This window comes from Meleagris gallopavo, chromosome 3, assembly GCF_905368555.1.
Source record: "Meleagris gallopavo chromosome 3, MGAL_WU_HG_1.1, whole genome shotgun sequence".
NCBI classification, from domain to species: domain Eukaryota; kingdom Metazoa; phylum Chordata; class Aves; order Galliformes; family Phasianidae; genus Meleagris; species Meleagris gallopavo.
Window position 1 is genome coordinate 23,639,271 of NC_139406.1, and position 20,110 is coordinate 23,659,380.

At 40.1% G+C, this 20,110-nt stretch overlaps 1 protein-coding gene across 6 annotated transcripts in view; it reads left to right on the plus strand.

Moving 5' to 3' along the window:
• Nucleotides 1-3,866: 3,866 nt before the first annotated feature.
• Nucleotides 3,867-20,110, plus strand: part of CTNND2 (catenin delta 2) — a 625,555-nt gene continuing 609,311 nt past the window's right edge. For 3 of the 6 annotated variants that reach the window (XM_085220452.1, XM_085220453.1, XM_085220456.1), the window contains exon 1: nucleotides 3,868-4,302. In XM_085220452.1, coding sequence (XP_085076578.1) covers nucleotides 4,266-4,302 — 37 coding nt within the window. In that variant the 5' untranslated portion in view covers nucleotides 3,868-4,265. Of the gene's footprint in view, nucleotides 4,303-20,110 lie in introns of all 6 variants that reach the window. The other 3 variants (XM_085220451.1, XM_085220454.1, XM_085220457.1) reach the window with 3 other exon arrangements.

Below are 20,110 nucleotides of genomic sequence, written 5' to 3' on the forward strand. Positions count from 1 at the left end.
TGGCAATATTTCTACTTGGCCTTTTGCAGGATGGCCTCTACTGTTGAGATGGACAAACACAACACAAAATGCAAACAAGTACAGTGGAAAGAAAAAAATAATCCAAAAAGCACAATATCATTTTCTAAGTGTTATACCTTAATCCTAAATGCTTTTGCAGCTTTAAGTGAACAAAGGAATACATTCTGAGAATAGCTTGGGATTTCAATTGACACTAATAGGGATAAACTTGTTTTGAACTATTAAAACAAGACTCTGATTTTCAGCTGAGTTGACAGCTTAGTTCTCATAAAACTGGTTCACAAGCAGATAGATTGAGATTACTTTCTTCCATGGAATTAGGGTGCAGAAATTGTTACTGAACACTCACGTCTTTGTATAAACTGTGTGCAATATAATACATGAATTTCTAACAGGAAAGTTTATTTTTACCATGTTGGGAAGAAGAATTTTTATATTACACTGGTTTTTGTTTGAACTTCTGGCCTTTCATCTTCTGTACAAGATACCAAAAAGTTTTAAAACTATATTTCAATTAAAAACAAAAACAAACCAACTCAAATCTCCTTTAGTTCAGATGTGTGCCCTTAATAGAAATAACTGTTCATATTCTCTATGTCTTCTTAAATATTCCCTGTGTGTTCTTTCTTTGAGCTATATGAAATTCCTACTGTCCCATTACAAAGAACTCTTAGATAAAGTTCTCTTATGAAATAATTGTTATTGAACAAGACTGCTGTTTATTTGTGATTGATGTGCTCAACTGAGTTTCTGACCTTTTTGTATCATTGTACATGAAAATCTGATATGCTGAAAATGTCAAATTGCTTAATAGACAAATGGAAACTATTAGCTAATATTCATTTTTTTAGTGATTTTTTTTTTAAATTCAGCAGATAGAAATACAAACAAAAAAACAACAAACCAACAAAAAGACTCCAATCCATCTGTTTTATAGAGGTTTTGTTCATAATCATCAATTTGATCATCCATGGACAAAGTTAGGAAGAAGAAAATCCTGGTCAAGTCTCAGGAAACTGAGAGTTGTCTTCAGTACATACAATCCAACTTTCCCAGTGCAAATATACATGCATTTACAAAATCTGCAGGTACTATAAATTCAATTGTATCTTCCTTTTGCCAGCCAAGCTTAGCACTTAAACAATAATCTACTCATAACAAGACTGAGTCAAAACCAGCTGTGTCTCAGAATTCAAAATACCATATACTTCTTTAAAAGACTGCTGCTAAAAAAAAATATTTCCATGGGATCACAAGCTTATGCAAATGCGATCATGCAAACCTTCTCTTGCTATTTTCTCTTTGTCTTATAGGACACCATTCTCATTCCAGGATTTACATGTACTTTACTGTTAAGTATGCAATTGTGTACATAATACTGTGTAACAACTTAGGAAAAAATAATAGAAAATAAAAATATTATAATCCAAGGTTGACTTAGCTTATTAAGATAATATCATAGTCAAATGGGAGAGAAGAAATTTGAATCAGCTGTTTCAATATTCGTTTTCATTAAGGCAACATACTGTGTGTCTCAAGAAATACATACTTCCTATTGGAAATGTTTACTTTTATGGATGTTGTCTATTTCTTTTTAATAATTCCACCTTTAAATGATTCTTAGAAAGTGATAAAACAGCAAAACAATAACCTCTTTAAAGTATTGCTCCAAATATGAAATATTAGTTACGCTTAGCTGATTTTTCAGTTAATTAAAAAAGCCAAAAAAAACGTTCTACTGATTCCAGGATTGCTAAAGATTGCCTGCAACATGAATCTGTTTCCTAGACCTAGTTTTAATTCAGTTACATTTTTAGTATTCATAGTTCCCATTGACATCAGCGTGACAAAGAAAGGTGCTGCCCACCATTTCTCCCCTCAACAAAGGATCTGGATTTGGGGACGTTGGAGGCCCTGCATATGGCAGGGGGGTTGGAGATTCATGATCCTTGAGGTGCCTTCCAACACGGGCCATTCTGTGATTCTCTGATCTTAATAACCTTCAGATGAAGTATACATCTAATTTTAAACATTATCTAAATGCAAGTAAATCCAGCGTTTTCCATTCTGTCCAGAAACCTAGAAAACAAACGCCCATACCTTGTTCTGAGAAGGATTAATCCAAGAGTAAATATATTTATTTTGAGAGAGAACATGCAGATACCATTATTGCTTGTGTCCATGTAACTCATGTTTTAGACAGGTTGTCTAATTTTGGGACAATGGATATTTTCCTTTTCTCCTTGGTTAGATTTTTAGTTAACAGCAGGAAAAAAAAATAATTGCTGCCAACTAACAATAGTAATTCACAAGCCTTGCATATAAGTTTAAACAATTTGTAGCTGTTACTGTTTGGATAGGAAATTGTCTGGAAAAAAGTATTACTGGACTTAAATCTACTCATGTTATGACTTTTTTTTTTTTTTTGGTGCAAAAATTTCACTTGCTCTTATCTTCAGCAAGTAGAAACTTAAGCCCTCAAGGACATTTGAAAATATTACAGTTAAGTATAAGTGACAAAGACTTTTTACAGCTTCTATGCTCGAAAATCTCAGCCTTGATGCGGTCATCATTTCCATATCTTTTCCCCTCTAATTAGAAAGGGAACTTAGAAGTCGATGAAGTTAACCAAGGATTATGCTGGATACACCACTCCTAAGGCACAGCTTAAGTGAGACTGGCATCACAGGCTGCCTGCGGCTGAGAGGGCCGCGGGGACCGAGAAGGGAGCAGCCTGCACCTTTCTGGGATTCCAGCTCATCAGAAAGCGGCTGAGTCATCGGGAAGGAAAGGGGCACATAGGAGCTGCGACGGAAGAAGCAACCCCTTCCAGGAGCTGCCCTTACTCCTTTGTACTTTCCGCTCTCGTTTCCTCTTCCTCCGTATCGCAGAACAGGAGCAGAAAGACACTCGTGGAGGGCCGGGTTGGCCCCCTGCTCCCGCTGCTGCTTCTTCCTCATCCTTCAGCCCCCCCCGCGGGCGGCAGGGCAGGGCAGGCACCTGCTGGAGGTCGCAGAGCAGCCCCGGCTTAGCGGGGAGCCGCTGAGCGAAAGGTGGCAGCAGCGAGTTGCTCTCGAACCTGGCGGTGGCGGTCCTTCCCACCGAATCAGTTCAGTCCGGTGACGGACACCTCTCCCAAATTCCCTGCTAGTTAAACACCCGTTAGCACTAAGTCCACCGCGCTGCCCCGGGGACGGAGCAGCCCCCCTCGGCCCCCGCTCGAGCTCAGCCGCGCTGCTCCAGCCCGGAGCGCAGGTGGTACCCAGGCGGCGCGCGATGCCCCGACCGCCCCTGGCACGCGGGCTGAGCGGCGTCCGCCAGAGGAGATCGGAACCCGCTGTTCAACACGGGCGCAGCGCCGCAACGGCGCTTAAACGGAGAGGTGGAATGGGAACTTTCGGGCGCGCGCTGTCATTGCGTCGCACGCAAGTTTCTCGGTAAAGGGTTAAGCGCATACATAAGTAAATACGACTTCCATATTTCTCGCGCTCTTCGCTCGCGAAAAGACTTCTGCAAACACGGTAGGTTTCCCACCAAGGATGCAGAGAGAAAGCTGCGGGATAACGAGCGCGGGCGTCACCCAGATCCCATTTCTTCAATGCTTTCCCCAGCGAGGAGAGCTGCCGTGAGGGGATCCCCGCGTCCCCTCCCGCAGCGCCGTCCTTTTCCCGCTTCGAGGCCTCGGCGCGGCCCCGCCCGGCGCAGGCAGCGGCGGCGCCTCATCGGGCGCGGGGCCGCCCGCCCTTCTCCCTCCTCCTCCTCCCCCAGCCAGCGCCGGCTGCTCGGCCGCGGCGGGCGCGCTCCTGCTGGGGAGGGGACGGGAGGGAGGGGCGGAGGCAGGGCGGGAGGCAGGCAGCGCGGCGGCGAGAGAGGCAGGCAGCGCGGCGGCGGCGGCAGATGCTGCGGCGGCGGCCGCGTCTCCTCCGGCCACATCCTGCGCCCGCCTGGCGCGCAGCGCTACGGCGCGGCCGCGCAGCCCGGCTTCAGCCGCAGCCCCACGCCCTCGGGGCGGTGGGTGCCGAGCGCGCCTCGCCCCGGCTGCTGGCCGTCCTGAGCGCTCCGGAGCGCACACGCACGGGCGCGCCCGGGGGGGGGGAAGCCGAAGATGCTGCAGCTGGTGCTGGGCAAGGTCAGGACCTTGCGGTGAAGCCCGGGGCTGGCGCACCCCCCCCCCCCCAACCCCCGTCCCCGGCCCTTTTCATCCTTGCCCACCAGAGTGAGGATTTGCCGCTGGGGTTTGGTGGATGCTCGGGAGGAAACAGGCTGGAGCGGCGCCGATCGGTGAGTACGGCGGGCACCGTCATGGTGCCAGGTCCCCCGCCTCCCTCCCTCCCTTCCTCCCTTCCTCTCTGGCTTCTCGGTGCGGGCTCCTGCGCTGCTCCCCTCGGCGAGGCGGCCGGGAGCCCCGTTTGTGCTTGCAGACGGGAGGTAACAAAGTGCCTTGTTTCTTCCTCCCGCCTCTCTTTCCCCCCCCCCGCCCCCCCATCTCTTTCCTCCCTTTTTTCATACGCCGCCTATGTAGGGCACAGTGGCGGCTCCGTGCCGCCTGCCGCCCCACGCCGATGCTCTCGTTACGGCGGTGAAGTCATGGGCCGGGGCGAGGAGGAGAAAGGCGGTCTGGCCCGGGGCTGCTCTGCGTGTCTGCGCGGCTCTGAGGGGTGTCCTTCCTTTGAAGCCCCCCCGCAAAACGCTGCGCTCGGGGAGGGGGTGGGGAAGGGGCTGCGGAGCGCTCGCTGATCTATTTTTAATGGCTGAAAAGAAAGATGCTCTTCTTCCCTGTACCCTTCCCTTACTCTATTGCTGGTGTGTAATGTGTTCGCATCGATCGGGCAGCGCGGAGCCGCGGCTGGGTGAGGGCACACGGAGGAGGTGAAGCAGCACGAGCGGTGATTGTAGCACACCAACCCGTCTGGCCAGAGAGATCGGAGAGGAATCAGAAAGCCCTGAACTGAAATCATTTGGGGAACCATGTTAAATCTCCCCTGTAGGGACTGAAAGCGTGGATACGTGGAAGATGGGAATAGAGTATCTTATTGTGCTCAGACGTTTTCTTTCTCACAGTTTAAGTGTTGGTGTGTGCTTTGTTCTGAGTCAGGGTGTCACGATTAACCTCCTGTGTTACAGGAAAATAGCCCGAACTTAGAGGAAAATCTGTAGGAAGCGATAGGCCTCTATTAAAAGCCAGCTGTTAACTTTATTGGCTGTAGCAGAATATATCAGTGCACCTAAAACCACGTTTGCTTCTTTTATTGGTGATAACACGATGAAATAAAAACTTCATGTTGCGGGCTTTTTTTGTGGTCTGCGCGTAAAGTGGAGCCATAGTTGGTAGCCAACTGTTCCGTGGGCTGTGCCACACTCACAGCCGCACCTTTGGGGAGTGAGGGCATACTCAGAGCTGTGCAGGGTTTATGTAAGTCTGCTGTGGGCTTCTGCTCAATCAAGGGAGGGAAATGATGTGTGTCATCCTGTATCTCAGGATTTACTCCTCTTGTCTTGAGCTCGGGAAGTTACCTGGCTGTGCTGGGCTGATGTTGTCCAGGCAGCTCGGCTAGTTGGTCAGTGCAGAAGTGACGTGGTGTGAGGGAGTCGGTGCAGGTCTGTGGGGAGGGCTGCTGTGTGACCTGAGGTGGGCCTCAGGCCCACAAGGTTTTGGAGACTCGGTCAGTTAATTGGCACTGTGGGCATAGGGAGAAACCCCAAACCCAACCGCCAGGGAAGAGTGCAGTAATTAAGCAGAACTTGTGCATTCTGTGGTGATCAAACATCCCTGTAAGACCAGTTCTGTGTGTGAAGCTGCCCCTCTCATCAGGAAATGCCTTTCACTTTAGGGAACTGTGATGGAATATCATCAGTCTGCATGCTGCAAAGCTGCACAGAACTTGCAATAGATCATTCTTATTAGTAAGAAGTTGATTAATGGCTTGGGGATGTGTTGGATGAGACTATTGAGAGCTGCAGTACAGAAATGGGAGATTGCATCTTGGTCGCGGTGCTCAGAGATGGTTTTTGCAGCCTGTTATATAAGAGAGGCTTCGAAAAAAGAGGAGCGGGCTGTGCTGTGTGTACATACCAAAGGAAATACCTCCTAAAGCTTCTGGTAGGAAGCAAAGTGTTTATTTCTGGATTTCAGTTGCATGAGGGTTTGGTTTGTGGGTTGTGAGAAGGATGCTTTGGGAGGGAACTCCAGCTACTGTGTTGAGTTCTGCTTGTCAGATCCCTTAGCTGATGCCAAGCAGTGATAAATGGCTCATCAATGGCTCTAGCTTCTGATTTTCACTTTTTTTTTTTTTAATAATGCTCCTAAAATTATTTCATCCTCACATAGTGAACTCTGACAGACAGCTGCACAAAATAGAAATAGTATCAACTAAAAAAAAAAAAAGTGTTTGCATAATTCTTGTTTGCATAATTTATCCTTGCTGATGGATGGTATCGATTTAATGACTGCGATCTGTTGTAATGTGTTTGTTTCTCGAGACGTGTAACATCAACTTATGCTACAAAGGAAGGGATGGAGCAGCTTATTTTAAGGGTTTTAAGAAATCTGTTTTTAAGTAGGGCTGTAGATTGGCATGTAAATTGAGCAGATAACAAAATCAGCAGAACTCACGACTGTTAAATTTTGCACTAAACTTCAGATACATTTTCTATTTCATGGTTCAGTATGATACGATTTTTAGAGCCTATCACTCATGGCAATTCCTGCATATCTTTGTTAGGATTCCAGACAAACATTTCAAGTATTCCTAGAAGCAACTGCGTTCACGATTGCCAGTAAGATAAGGAAAACATATCATTATGGCACTCTTTACTTAAATAAGAACTTGTGGTTTTGATTCTTATTGATTGCACTTGTAAGTCATGAAGTTTGATATTTCCAGTTACAGCTTTATCTGTCAAAAATGAAATGGATTGTTTTTCTCCTTTTGAAGGTCTCAGTACGATCTTATTACAGGATGAATTTTGGGTGATTATTTAACTGCACAGTGTTAAATTTAGTAGTATGCTTGTATACAACATAAGTAATACATTGCAATGGAGGCAGGATTTTTAAATATAATACATTTTTTTTTAAATGACAGAATGATTTTTGAATAAGACTAAAATGCCTTTGCTTTTGAGCAAGAGATTGACTTTGCTCACAAATGTCAGTACATTTACAGAAGCATTATTTTTTTTCTGATTTTAAGGGGGAAGACATAGACAGCTATGCAATATTGGAATTAAGAAAATAGGTTGCCCAGAGAGGTGGTGGATGCCCTGTCCCTGGAGACGTTCAAGGTCAGGTTGGGCTGGCCTCTGAGCAGTCTGATCTAGCTGTAGGTATCCATGTACATTGCGGGAGAGTTGGACCAGATTACTTTTAAGGGTCCCTTCCAACTCAAACGATTCTAATCCTCTGCTCATGAACTGCTGAACCAATGCAGTTGGTTTATAGCTGTTCTGTAGTTAGGGTACTTGGAAAGAAGTCTGAATGGAGCAGGATACACTGAAGTGATTTCTTCTGTTCCCTTGGGATGTGCTAATGTGGTACCATGAATGGGCTGTAAAAGCAGATTGTCTGACCAGATTCCCTGGCAATATTCTGGTCATTATAAATGTAAAGGAAATATGTTATCTGCTATACGGACACTGATAGCTATGCTAATAGATTATTTTTTTTCTCATATGAGATGCTTGTTTATTGTAAAATTAGGAAAGAGGGAAACATCTCGTTATCTGTGACAGCAAGCATTTAATGTTTAAGTTGTTCTTGGCATGCTAACTTCTGGTGCATCCTACTGGCTCTTAATCTCCCTGTTCTGCTTTCAAAAATTCAGTTATAGGAACAAGCAGTTACTTCAGGAGACACGAAATATAGAGGAATATGTAGTATCTTGATCAAAAGGGCACTCTATTTTGTTGAAGTTTTTTGGAGAGGAAAAAAAAAAGACTTCTAATGAAACTTTGTATTTCTTGTATTTCTCAAACCTACCAAGAAAACTGCAAAAAAAGCTGTATTTGTAATGACAGTATTTGGTGTTATACTTGATTGTTTTATTGCTTTAGCCATTCTAGCTCTATAATATAACAAACTATGTTTTCCACCTGTTTACATTCATTTTGAGAAGGCAGAAATATGCAGAGTTGACAATGAGTGCTAACATAAGTTAAGAGCATCTGAGAGCCAAAGAAGTTCTACATCAAATGCTCTTTAAGGGAAGATTTTGGTGGTTTTTTTTTTTTTTTTTTTTTTTTTTTTTTGTTCCCCACCCCTTTTTTTCTATTTTTGCCAAGTTTTCAGTTGACTTAATCACTCAAAATGTTAACAGTCAAGAAAACTTCTTTTGGAAACAGATCGTAAAACTTAAATGTTATACTAAGCAGACAATATTAGCATAAGAGAATCATAGGATAGCCTGGTTGAAAAGGACCACAATGGTCATCTAGTTTCAACCCCCCTGCTATGTGCAGGGTCACCAACCACCCTAATATCTAACCTAAGCCTCCCCTGTCTCAGTTTAAAACCATTCCCCCTTGTCCTATCACTATCCCCCCTCGTAAACAGCCGTTCCCCCTCCTGTTTATATGCTTCCTTCAAGTACTGGAAGGCCACAATGAGGTCTCCCTGGAGACTTCTCTAAGCTAAATAAGCCCAGTTCCCTCAACCTTTCTTCATAAATATCTTTCTTCATATATACTCCTCTTTCAGCCACAGGTATGTTTTTCTTTCCTAACACAGTAAATTATTGTTCAATTAAGCATCTCCAAAATATCCCTTTAAGGCTGAATTTTTTTCAACAGAGCTGAATGAAATTAGGCATGTAGCATAAATAAGAATTTTTTTATGAGCTTCTTAATTGTTTTAAACACACTGGGTTAGACTTGACCTGAGATAAATTAATATGTAAAAGTTAACTTCTTTTAAATTGCTGAAGTGTTTAGGGAAATAATTAGAAGCAAGTTACAATGAGGTGTCTTCTGGCATTCTTCTCTTAATGTTGTACCTCTCTGGGTAGTAAGTAAGTAATTCTTGAACACGCACATTGTCTGCTCTTTCACAGAAAGTAGGTTGTTGTCCCAGTCAAGCTTGCATGCTTAAAAATAATCCTCCTCCTTGCCAAAGGTTTTACTGTTACCTTACTTGTTTGGCATACGGAAAGGCAAAAACCTTTTTGTGATCGTTTTTTGGCATGAGGAATTGTATGATGTTGAATATGAAGGTGTCTGAAAACTAAAATGACCCAGAAGTCTGGGTCAGAGACTCATTATCTATGGAAACGATGGCTTGAATGTCTTCAACAATGTAAACGAGTCAAGGTTAGAGAAACCCAGGCAGAGGAAGCCTTGTTATTGCAAGTTTTCAGAGGCATTGAGCTCTTTAAATAAGCTGAGACCTGAAAGCATTTTTGAAATCATCTGTCTCATGTTTCTTACAGCAGCTAAACTCCACTACAGCTTTTGAATATGCCCTATGGCAGCATCTCACTTCAGAATGGCTTGGGGCCTTTGACAGGGAGATTGTGTGTTCTGGAAGCTGAATTCTCACAGAAAGCAGGGCTTGGGTTCCAAAACACTGTTGATGCTAGAATGGGTCTTCCAGATAGATCATCTAGTGACTTCTTAGAAATCAAAGTCCCGGTCTGTCTATGACAATTTTGACAAACTGACAAATATGATGACTCATTTTGTTAAGCTGAGGGTTTCTAATGAAGTACTCATGTCCAGGGTAACCGGACCTTCAATTCTGTCTAACCTTGTCTGACCAGTTGTGCTTATAAATGCAGTGAATAAGTGAACAAGCTTTGGGTATTAAAAAAAAAAAAAAAAAATCAACCATATCTTGTGCATTCATGAAGCAAGGTGACAATAATTGAAGAATCGTGTTATTCTTGCTATTCTTACTGCTAATAATATTTTTGAAGCTTGAGTTATAAGAATCATGTAGCTTTATGTGTGGATTTCTATCATGTTGCTGAAGTCATTTAGTGTTGCATGGAAAAGCTTAGAAATGTGAAAGCATGCCTCATCTTTGTAAGTGTCTATAATACAGAAGGCTGAGTGCATTCTCAGAAAGATCATTATGAAAAGAATAATTGAAGATACATGGCATTTATTTTCTTTATTTCTTGTTAAACCAGGTTTATAGTATTTATCCCAATAGAATGATGTTGAATAACAGGATTAAAAGCCCTGCGCAGGGATCACCACATTAATTCCCACATGCCTCTCTGCTGTTTGTGATTTCTTTTTTAGATGGTAAACTTTGGTTCACTCTCGGAAAAACAAGATCTGTGATCTGGCACAGACCTCATTAATGAATGACTAGTACATATGCTTTAATTTTACCAATGGCATGTAGCACCCTATAATGAAATGTATATTAGATACATAACAAAATTTCCTCTATCATATCCTATGATAGTCTGCTAAAGATTTTTGTAAGATCAGAAGTACGTATTTTTGGTTACAAGTATTTCCTACAAGGTTGGCAGTTGGCAGCTTCTTGTTCTTGGTAAAGACAACAGAAGTCAGAAGTGGCAAACAAGCACAAGTATAGTATCTGCACAAAGCCTCAAGGGTCTTGGTGGTTTCTGACTTTAATCTCTTCAAAGAAGGGTGGGCAGGTTGAACTTAATTAGAAACATGCATGTCTAATGAAGGAGTAAGTTTAGAATTGCAGATTAAAAAAATCTGACATTAGAAATAGTCATGGTATGAAGGATCTTACATATGAATATCAGGATTGAATGGAAGCCATCATGTATTTGAAAAGCCTAGTGCACTATTCTACAAAGCAACTATTTAATACACTCAGGTAAATAAGTATTTAAAATGTGCCGTTACATTTTGTGCATTAAAATCAAATACTGAGGCATGCATTTCTGGTCAAATTAGGGAAGTTCGTTAGGCTCTGTGTGCTTCCACTGGGATACTGCACACTTAATTCTCAGTGCTGACTGTCATAATGAGCTATCAAAGGATGAATAATACTCCTCATTTCAAAAAGAAATAAACACTTCCTTATATTGTGTCACCTTGTATAACCTAGCAGCAGTCATGTTCAATGCATGAAATGTGAAACTATGATACAAAACAACTTTGGCATCTCTTCTCTTCCTCTCTGAGGTGGAGTTTTGAGCAACTGAGTTTTGATGCTCCCTCTCTGTAAATACCTTTTAATTAGAAGTAGACTTCTAATCAGCTTCATAATTGTTACTTTTCTGTCTGTCTAGGAGATACAGTGCATGTGTAACTTTATCTGCCTTTTTTTTTCCCCTACTCTATTTGAAGATACATGATTTTTTGGCAGTGAAGAGTAATTATTTATTTTAGCTCATATATATTAGTATTAAAAAAATTTAAACTGAGAAGGCATCTTGCTTTGAATGCTAAAAACAAAATTTTATACTTTATTCATGTTTTAGGCCTTTGCTTTAGTTCAGAATGGCTAAAGCTTTGCATAGTTAGATTAGGGAATTTAATTTGATTTCCAGGGTAAGATTTTCTTTTTATTATGTGTTTTACATACATACATACATATAGGTGCAGCATTAGGGTTTGAGGAATATAGTATATCTGATGCTTAATTCCAGCTAAATGCCAGATAATCCTGACCTACATTGAGAACTTTGGGATGTCTTGGATTTTTAAGACCTAGCATCTCTGATCTCCTGAATATACTGGTATCATTGGAAAGACACCAGCAAAGGCAAAGTCACTTCAGAGAACTTGATCTTCCCTTTCATGTGTGTATGCCCACCTATATTTTTGCGGGCTGTTTACTGTATAGTGTCAGAGTGCAGACACCTGAAGCCAGGTTCTGGTTTGTCTCAGCAGAATGGCACTGCAAGCAGAGCCTTGTCTCAGCTGGCCTGTAAGGAGAAGGACTTTTCTCTACAGTGCTGCTCTGGAGTCTTCATGGCTGATGGATTGCTCTTTGAGGCTTCCTTAGCATGGTCTCCATTCTGAAAAAAAAAAAACACATCCAGTGAGGAGCTGCTTGGCTTTTGATTAGTGGTGATGACAATATTTCAGGTCCCTGGATGACAGATTGTTGGTGATCTATTGACAGAGCAGACTGGGAGCGGTGATGTTTGTCAAGGAGCCAAAGACTCTCAGCACTATAAATTGCTTTTGCATTTTTCACTGTGTCATAAAAAAGGGTGGGGACTGGGAGAGAGGGTGAAAGTCAGGATAGCTGTACTGTCAGCAAAATAAAACGATGCTGATTCAATCTTTTAATAGGTAGTTGAGATAATCTGATTTCTAATAAATGTTTTCAGATATACATTTTCAGGAATACTTTATTTGAAAAATTATACAAGGTGTAACAGGATGCCTTGCACAGATTCAACAAATAAACCAGTTTGAACCTGCTTACAAAATGCTTCTGTGTGTGCTATTTGAATGCTATAAGCAAGATGGAACTAGCTGCACCTGTGTCAAATGCATCTATATCGTGCAACTTGACATGCTAAGCTCCAAAGCTGTATAATTTTTGGCTTTTTTTTTTTTTTTCTTTGAGCAAAACTCAGTCATATTCTCAATTAAGTAACAGAAATCCAACTGGTTCAATGGAAGATGTATGCTTTACAAGATGGACCTTGGTCAAAAATATTTTCTCCTAAGTCAGCATTTTTTCATCTACTTGGGTCTTTCATGAGTCCATGATCTAATGTTTGTCATGATGCAGGAAATACTGTTTCTTTGATTTAAAGAAAACCACAGGCATCTCGGTGGTATATCAAACAGGCAGAGTGAATAACCTCTGTACTAGTTTATACATTTTTTTTTCCTAAAATTTAGAATTTGTAAGTTTTGCTACACTTTTTCCATCTTTGATGAATGTATGAATTCCAGATGGGGGAAAAAGAGTGGAGGAAGGAAAATCGGTGGTAGTTTGTTTAGCTAACTTTCTCTACAAGGAGATCCTGTAAATAGCAGTGTTCCTCAGGGGGTCTTGTTCAACATCTTCATCAGCGACCTGGATGAAGGGATAGAGTCCACCCTCAGCAAGTTTGCTGATGATACAAAGCTGGGAGGAGTGGCTGACATACTGGAAGCCTGTGCTACCATTCAATAAGACCTGGACAGACTTGAGAAGTTGGTCAGGAAGGAACCTGGTGAGGAATAACAAGAGCAAGTGTAGAGTCTTACACCTGAGGAAGAATAATTACATGCATTAATACAGATTAAGAGGTGACCTGCTGGAGATGAGCTCTGCAGAGAAGGACCCCTGGTGGCCAGGTGGCACAGGTTGGCTATGAGTCAGCAATGTGCCCTGTGGCCAAGAAGGCCAGTGGTATCTTGGGGTGCACTAAAAAGAGCATGATCAGCAGGTTGAGGGAAGTGATCCTCCCCCTCTACTCTGCCTTAGTGAGGCCACATTTAGATTAATGTGTCCAGTTCTGGGCTCCCCCATTCATCAATAAATAAATACCTAAAAGAAGGTGAGAAGCAAATGGATAAGGCCAGGCACTTCTCTGTGGTGTGTAGGCAAGGAGTAATGGCCTTGAACTCGTACGAAGGAAGTTCTGTACTAACATGTGGAAGAACTTTATGGTAAGGGTAAAGGAGCACTGGAACAGGTTGCCCAGAGAGGTTGTGGAGTCTCCTTCTCTGGAGATAATCAGGATTCTTCTAGACACCTACCTGTGTGGCTTATTGTAGGGTACCTGCTGTAGCAGGTGGTTGGACTTGATGATCTCTCGAGGTCCCTTTCAACCCCTGCAATTCTGTGATCCTTACACATCCATAACAATTAAGTTCTGGATGCGTAAGGCTTATTTAGCTGATATCGTTGTGTGCTTATCAAGAAGTGATATTACTTCCTATGAAAATGTTTTCTTTGAGGGAATGAAGCAATTATTTCTCCCCCACAATTCATTTTAAAGTTTTCTTATACAGTGTTCTATTTCATATGCTTACAGTAAAATACCAGGAGGTCCTGACTGTGAAGGGTTTAATATTCTTATAATGTTTAAATATCCATATTTGTTCATATTTTTTTCAAATAAATCTTTATTTGAATATGGTCTTCTGGTTCCTTTTTCAGTTTAATTACTAGAGTATGTTGACAGGATGCCAAGAAATGGTTGTGTTGTCACATGTTTTCATTAAAGTATGTAATTTATATTGCTGTGCAATATAGTCATATTTTTTACTTAACAAATGAGAACGAGTGGCTAGTATGAAAAAGATGAATTGGGTAGAAGGAATGATACAAATGGGATAATTGAAGCTGTCCCTAAAACTGAAGTCAGATGGAGAATGGGAAGGAATAGTGTTTCCTCTTGAGATTACAGAGTAAGAGTATGTATCTTTGTCAAACTTTCTGAAATACATTAGTCCTACACTGTGGACTGTAAGGATCAGATGAATCCTTACTACAGACTCTTGAGATGTTCCTTTGGAGAAGCATGTGTTGATTCTTCCCCTGTGCACGCTGAAGATTTTAGTATATGCTCTTCTGGGTTCCATTCTTTCATACTTGCCTACCTAACCAGCAAAACCGCTCCCTGTGTTGGTAAACTTGTTACAGGTTAGGATGCTGTCACTGCAAAGAAGTTAAATTGGGGTTGACAGTGAAAATAGGATTAATGAGTTCCACGTTTTAATTATGTAATTTATTATTCTGATCTGGAATAAGCTGTTGGACTTTAGGTTCAACTTTCATCTGAAAGATAAGAGCACAAGCTTTGAATACTGAGAATATGTTTGAATACTGAACACATGTTGCTGAATGCATATTAATGTGGGCTATTGCTTTTTGAATAAAGCTTAAAAAAAAAAAAAAAAAGAACATTTAGATTTCCATCTTCTCACTAGGAAATATGGTAGCCTCTGAAACTCAGGCTAGTAAGACTTTATTGTCTATATAGAATGTTAATTTTGCTATGATGTTTTTAAAAACAGCTCTGCTTCTTTGGTGGTTAGTTTAAATTTGGTTGGTTTTCTGACCCTTTCCACAGCGTGTTGTGTAAAATGTACAGAGCACGATCAAAATTATAACAATGTTTCAGCTGGATCAATCCTACTTTCTAGGAATCAGAGAAACCCATGTCATATAACTAAACTAAAATAAATAAATAAATCTTTTTTCTTTTTCTTTTTTTTCTTCCTTCTTTCTGAATCAGGATGTTTCCTGAAATGAATATTTTAGAAATCTTCATGAATATTATCAGCTTGCACTCAAGTTTAGTAAGTACCATGAAAAGGTTATAAGTAGACTTTTAATAAGAGTCAGTAGCTGTTTTCATTATCTGAGCAAGAACTGCAGTCCTTTGTGTCGTTGCTGCCAGAGAACTAAGGTAGCTTTTGAATTTTATATCAGTGAAGTTGTTTAATTTTTTCTGAGGTAAAACTATTCATTTTCCCACAGTGTAACAACTAAATAAGGCTAGAATGATATTAACAGTTTTGACACAACTAAGTTAAGTGGATGGAATAGGAGATAGTCAAAAGAGTAAAATTTTACAATCTAGATCAAGGTGATGGAATATATGTAAAGGTAAAAATATGTACATAGAATTATATTATGGGCTTTCAGAGACTGCTCCAATTCAGACAGGAAATCAACCTCAGCAGTAATGGGTGATAGCTAAAACATTTCAGACTGCCTGTGTAATACATCAAGACTCTTACCTGCCGAAATAGCATGAGTTGAGACTTTATTTTTTGTTTTGGATCAGTGAAAGGAGGCAATATCAGTGTGATAAATCCTCTACTACCTCAATGGAATTTGACAATAGTGAAAATAATTTTAGTTTTCTATTCTGTTCCCTTCAGTGTGCAATTTACAGTAGTTTATGTGGAAGGGTTAGGGACTTGTGATTTATTTCTCAATACCAGGTTCTAGATATAAAGTATATTTCTGAATCATAGCTATATATCTGCATTTCACAAGATCCGTCAGAGAAAGGAAAGCCAGCACAAAGCCCTTTCTTCTGTGCACATGAATCCCTTTATAGAGCTTCTTCAAAAAACTGTGGCTTAAACAATGCTTCTGATATTTTAATCTTCTCTTTTTGTCATATATGTGTGGAGGAGAAAAACAAAAAGGGACTTGTAATTTAAGGTCTGAATATTTCTGTGTCCAAAACTTTTGAAGTTTGAATATTTGTCTGTTTCTAAAAATTTTTAGTAAAACTTAAGACATTCAGATATTATCCTAAGGATAAGAAACATATAAAGCAGTATGACCTTTCTCAATTTTTTATTTCTGTAGTTCTTCTTGTTTCAGGCTTTCTCTTTCGTAAAGATTTTTGTTATGTTTGTCTTGAAACACTCATTAATTGCTTAAATAGAAGAAGGCTTATGGAAGATCTTGTTGCCTTCTTTGCATTTTAAATGTTTGGGATCTCGTGCTCTCTGATAGAATGTGAGTTCTTTCTCTTGATCTCAAATGTGTGTTATATTCTAATAGTTCTTCATACTGTTTAACAGAATTAAGGTTTATTGCTGAAATGCAACAGATGTTGCTAAGGGCCTGAGGCACCTTCCTTTAGATATAGGCTAGCTTGTGGTAGAAACTCAAGAAAATTCCTTCAGTCATTGTTGTTTGCAGCTCGTTTCAAACTTTTTTTTTCCTGAACTATTCTGATGTGGAACCAAAGTTTTCAAAGTTTGAGTGGAAGTATATTTACTCATCACTACTAATTTTGTTATGAAACTGGACCTGAGATAAGCAAAAGTTACAAAAGGAGCTCAGAGCTAGTCGTGAATATCCCAGCATTTCAGACCTTGAGCTACTGTGTGAACTCAACACCTCTGAATTAATCCCAGAGCTCTTACAATCCATAAAAAACACAAGAACTTCAGTCTGACATAAGATTCAGCAGTGTCTTTGTACACAGGCATGTGACCATCTCTTTTCCAGCATGCTTGAAAAATCATGCGCTACAGCAAGATGCATTGATGGTCCCATATGTAAAGACCCATATGAAAGAACAAATGAAATAACAAACTGCAGTGCTAATTTATCACTCATCTAAGCAATCAAACATAGCTGTGGCTTTTTATTTTGTACTACATCAGTGTTTTGACAACTGAATTTAGAACACAACCCTGTTGAACTGGTGCTGTCCAAAACATTCTCACAGATGGTTCTGTGCTGAAGAGTTCAAAAACCCAGCTAATGCAACTGCTGAAGAAAAAGCACGCATAGAGAGGTTAAAAACAGGTCAGATACAAGCATGAAAACATGATCTTGGTTTCTTATGTACTCTGTTTCCCAGAACATGCAGCTCTTTCAGTGTAGTTCAGGCAAAGTTGTTTCTTGTTATGCTGCTATCAGTGCATGGATACCATAAAACTTTTGCTTGACTTCATATGGACATTTTTGCAAGTAGGTAATAATGCAAAGCATTAAATGCTGATTCTGATGTTTTGTTTTAAAAAAATACTGCCGAAGCTTTAAAATATCCTGGAAGTAGTGTTTTCTGAGATAATTTTTTGTCAGTATCCATCTTGTAAGGTAAAATAGTAAAGCACCCTATAGTTACTTTGACGTAATGCAGTGGATCAGAAGGTAACCACTGACTTATTTTTCCCCTCCACTAGGGTGTGTTACTCAGAAGAAGAAACTTAGGCCAGTATCAGCTTCAGCAAGGCTTTGAGGACTATGCGTAAGTTGTGCCCCTGCAACAACAACATACAGAAATAAAATGGAAAGATAGTGGGAGTGGGAGAAGGAAAATATTTCAAGGTTGGCATAGTTACTAAAAATAACTGTTTCCTCAACAAGAAAGTACCTGTTTTTTCTGAATCAGTGTCAGAATGTTATAAAAAAGTAAAATGCAGTTGCTGTATTGGATAGCAGCTGCCTTTATCATTTCAGGTGTTTAAAATGAAGTAAAATGTCTTGACAAGTATGGATTAGGACTTTGGCAAGAACGTATAATGATGCTTTTAATGTGGCCAGTAGACTACATTGTTCTGTAATAGCTTAGAAGATAATGTAATACATAATCAAAAATCTATTTGATGCAATATTCATTTTGAAAAATAAAACTCGGTAAACTTCTTAATTCAAAGAAGAAAAATTAGTTGTGGCTTTGTAGCTGATGCTGCTTCGGTTTAAAAAACACTTGACAACAATAAAAGCAAAATAAACAATAAAAACAACAACTCAAAGCATTTTGCTTAGCAAAACATTTATATTTTCTATTACTATTTAACAACTCTAATCCATTGATATACTTGTGGTCAGCGTTGAAAATATGGCCTTTTTGAATATTTGCCTTTTAATAATTCTAAATATCACTATTCTAACTGCACGCACCTAGGATGATTATTCCTTATACTCTTACGTTTTATACATTTCTATTTTGTATATTGCTCAAAGCATATATTCTTTTTCCTATCCATTATTCCTCTAGATTGACAGATTACAGTCTGCAAAGTGTGAGGTTAATAAACTGCATATGTGACAAAAGGGGAAATATCATATGAATGGCAATATTTCCTAAAGACATAATTTGAAAAGAAATTTCATTTCAAAAATTAGAGTTTCTAGGAGATAAATTGGCTTACTGTTAGGTTATTGTAGAATATATTACCTCCTTAATTCATGGTAGAGATACTAATTATTTTATGTTCTCAGAAGGTGGATGGACTTAAATTCTTTTTTATTCCTTTTTGTTTTCTTTCTTCCAGAAGACAGTTCTACAGCTGGGTACCCTTCCTAGACATCACTCAATATCTTGTTCTCATAAGCTTTGCTCCAGGATTCATTATTTGTATTTTCAGTTATTAACTTACTTGTTTTTGATTCTGCCTTTTGCTGAGTTGGGCTTAGGCTGTTCTTAGTGACTGAGAATCTGAATTCACTTGTCATGCCTGTAGCAACATGAAATTCTTTTGCATTGCATTATTTTGCTGTGGGATTATACAGCTATCTCTGGAGGACTCCAGTAGGACTTTAACACAGTCCGTACTGGAGAAAAGGAAACAGTGCAAGAATGTGCCTAATCAAACACTAATAAACAGCTGGTTTGTGTTTCAGAATTAGCTTGTAGGCAACAGTAGATTTTTCCACTGCATGGAGAAGGAGTCAGTATTTATGAATCTCATAATTGTATCTGACCATCACCTTCATTTAAATTTCTACTATTATACTAGTTGTAAGAGATTAAACTCTCTAACAATTACCTTTGAAAGGTCATGGCACTCAGGGGAGGTTCCTGAAGACTTGGAGGAAAACAAACATCTGGAGAGCTACAGGCCAGCCAGCCTCAGGTCAGTCTCTGGGAAGGTGATGAAGCAAATCTTCCTATAAATCATTTCCAAACACATGAAGGACAGAGAAGGTGATTGGAAGCAATCAGCATTGGTTTGTGAAACAGATAACATGCTTGACCAAACTGATAGCCTTCTACAGTGAGAAGTGTGGTGGATGAAAGGAGAGCATTGACTGTTATTTATCTCAGCTTTAGTAGAGCTTTTGACAGTACCACATATCATCATGTTAGACAAACTCTTGAAGTGTGGGTTAGATAAATGTATGGTAACATGAACTGAAAACTGGTTGGGCTGAGTTATAATCAGCAGTGTGAAACCCAGCAGGAGGCCACCTACTAATGATGTGCCTCAGAGTTGGTACTGGATCCTGTATTGCCTAAAATTGTTGTTAGTCTTCTGGGTTATGGGACATAGAAACGTTGTCTGCAAGTTTGCAGATGATACAAAACTGGGAGAAGTAATTTATATACCAGAGGACTGTGCTGCCATTCTGAGAGATGTTGACAGGGTGGAGAAATAAGCTGACAGGAACCTCATGAAGTTTAAGCAAAGGCAAATTGTCAAGCTCTACACCTGGGTAGGAGTAACATCTTGTACTGGGTGCCAACTGGCTCGGGAAAACAGCCTGGGTGAAGAAGAGCAACAGCCTCATTGTCTGTATTAGTAAAGTTATCATCAGGACATGGAGGGAAATAATTCTTCCCTTCCACTTTACTCTGATAAGGCTTGTGGAGAGCTGTGCCCAATTCTATTGAGTATTTAAATAATTTGTAAGTGTTCTTTGACTTCTGACAAAACAAAAATCAGATTTTAGTGAGCTATAACATCTGCTGAACTGTTACTTAATTTCAAATGAGGAACA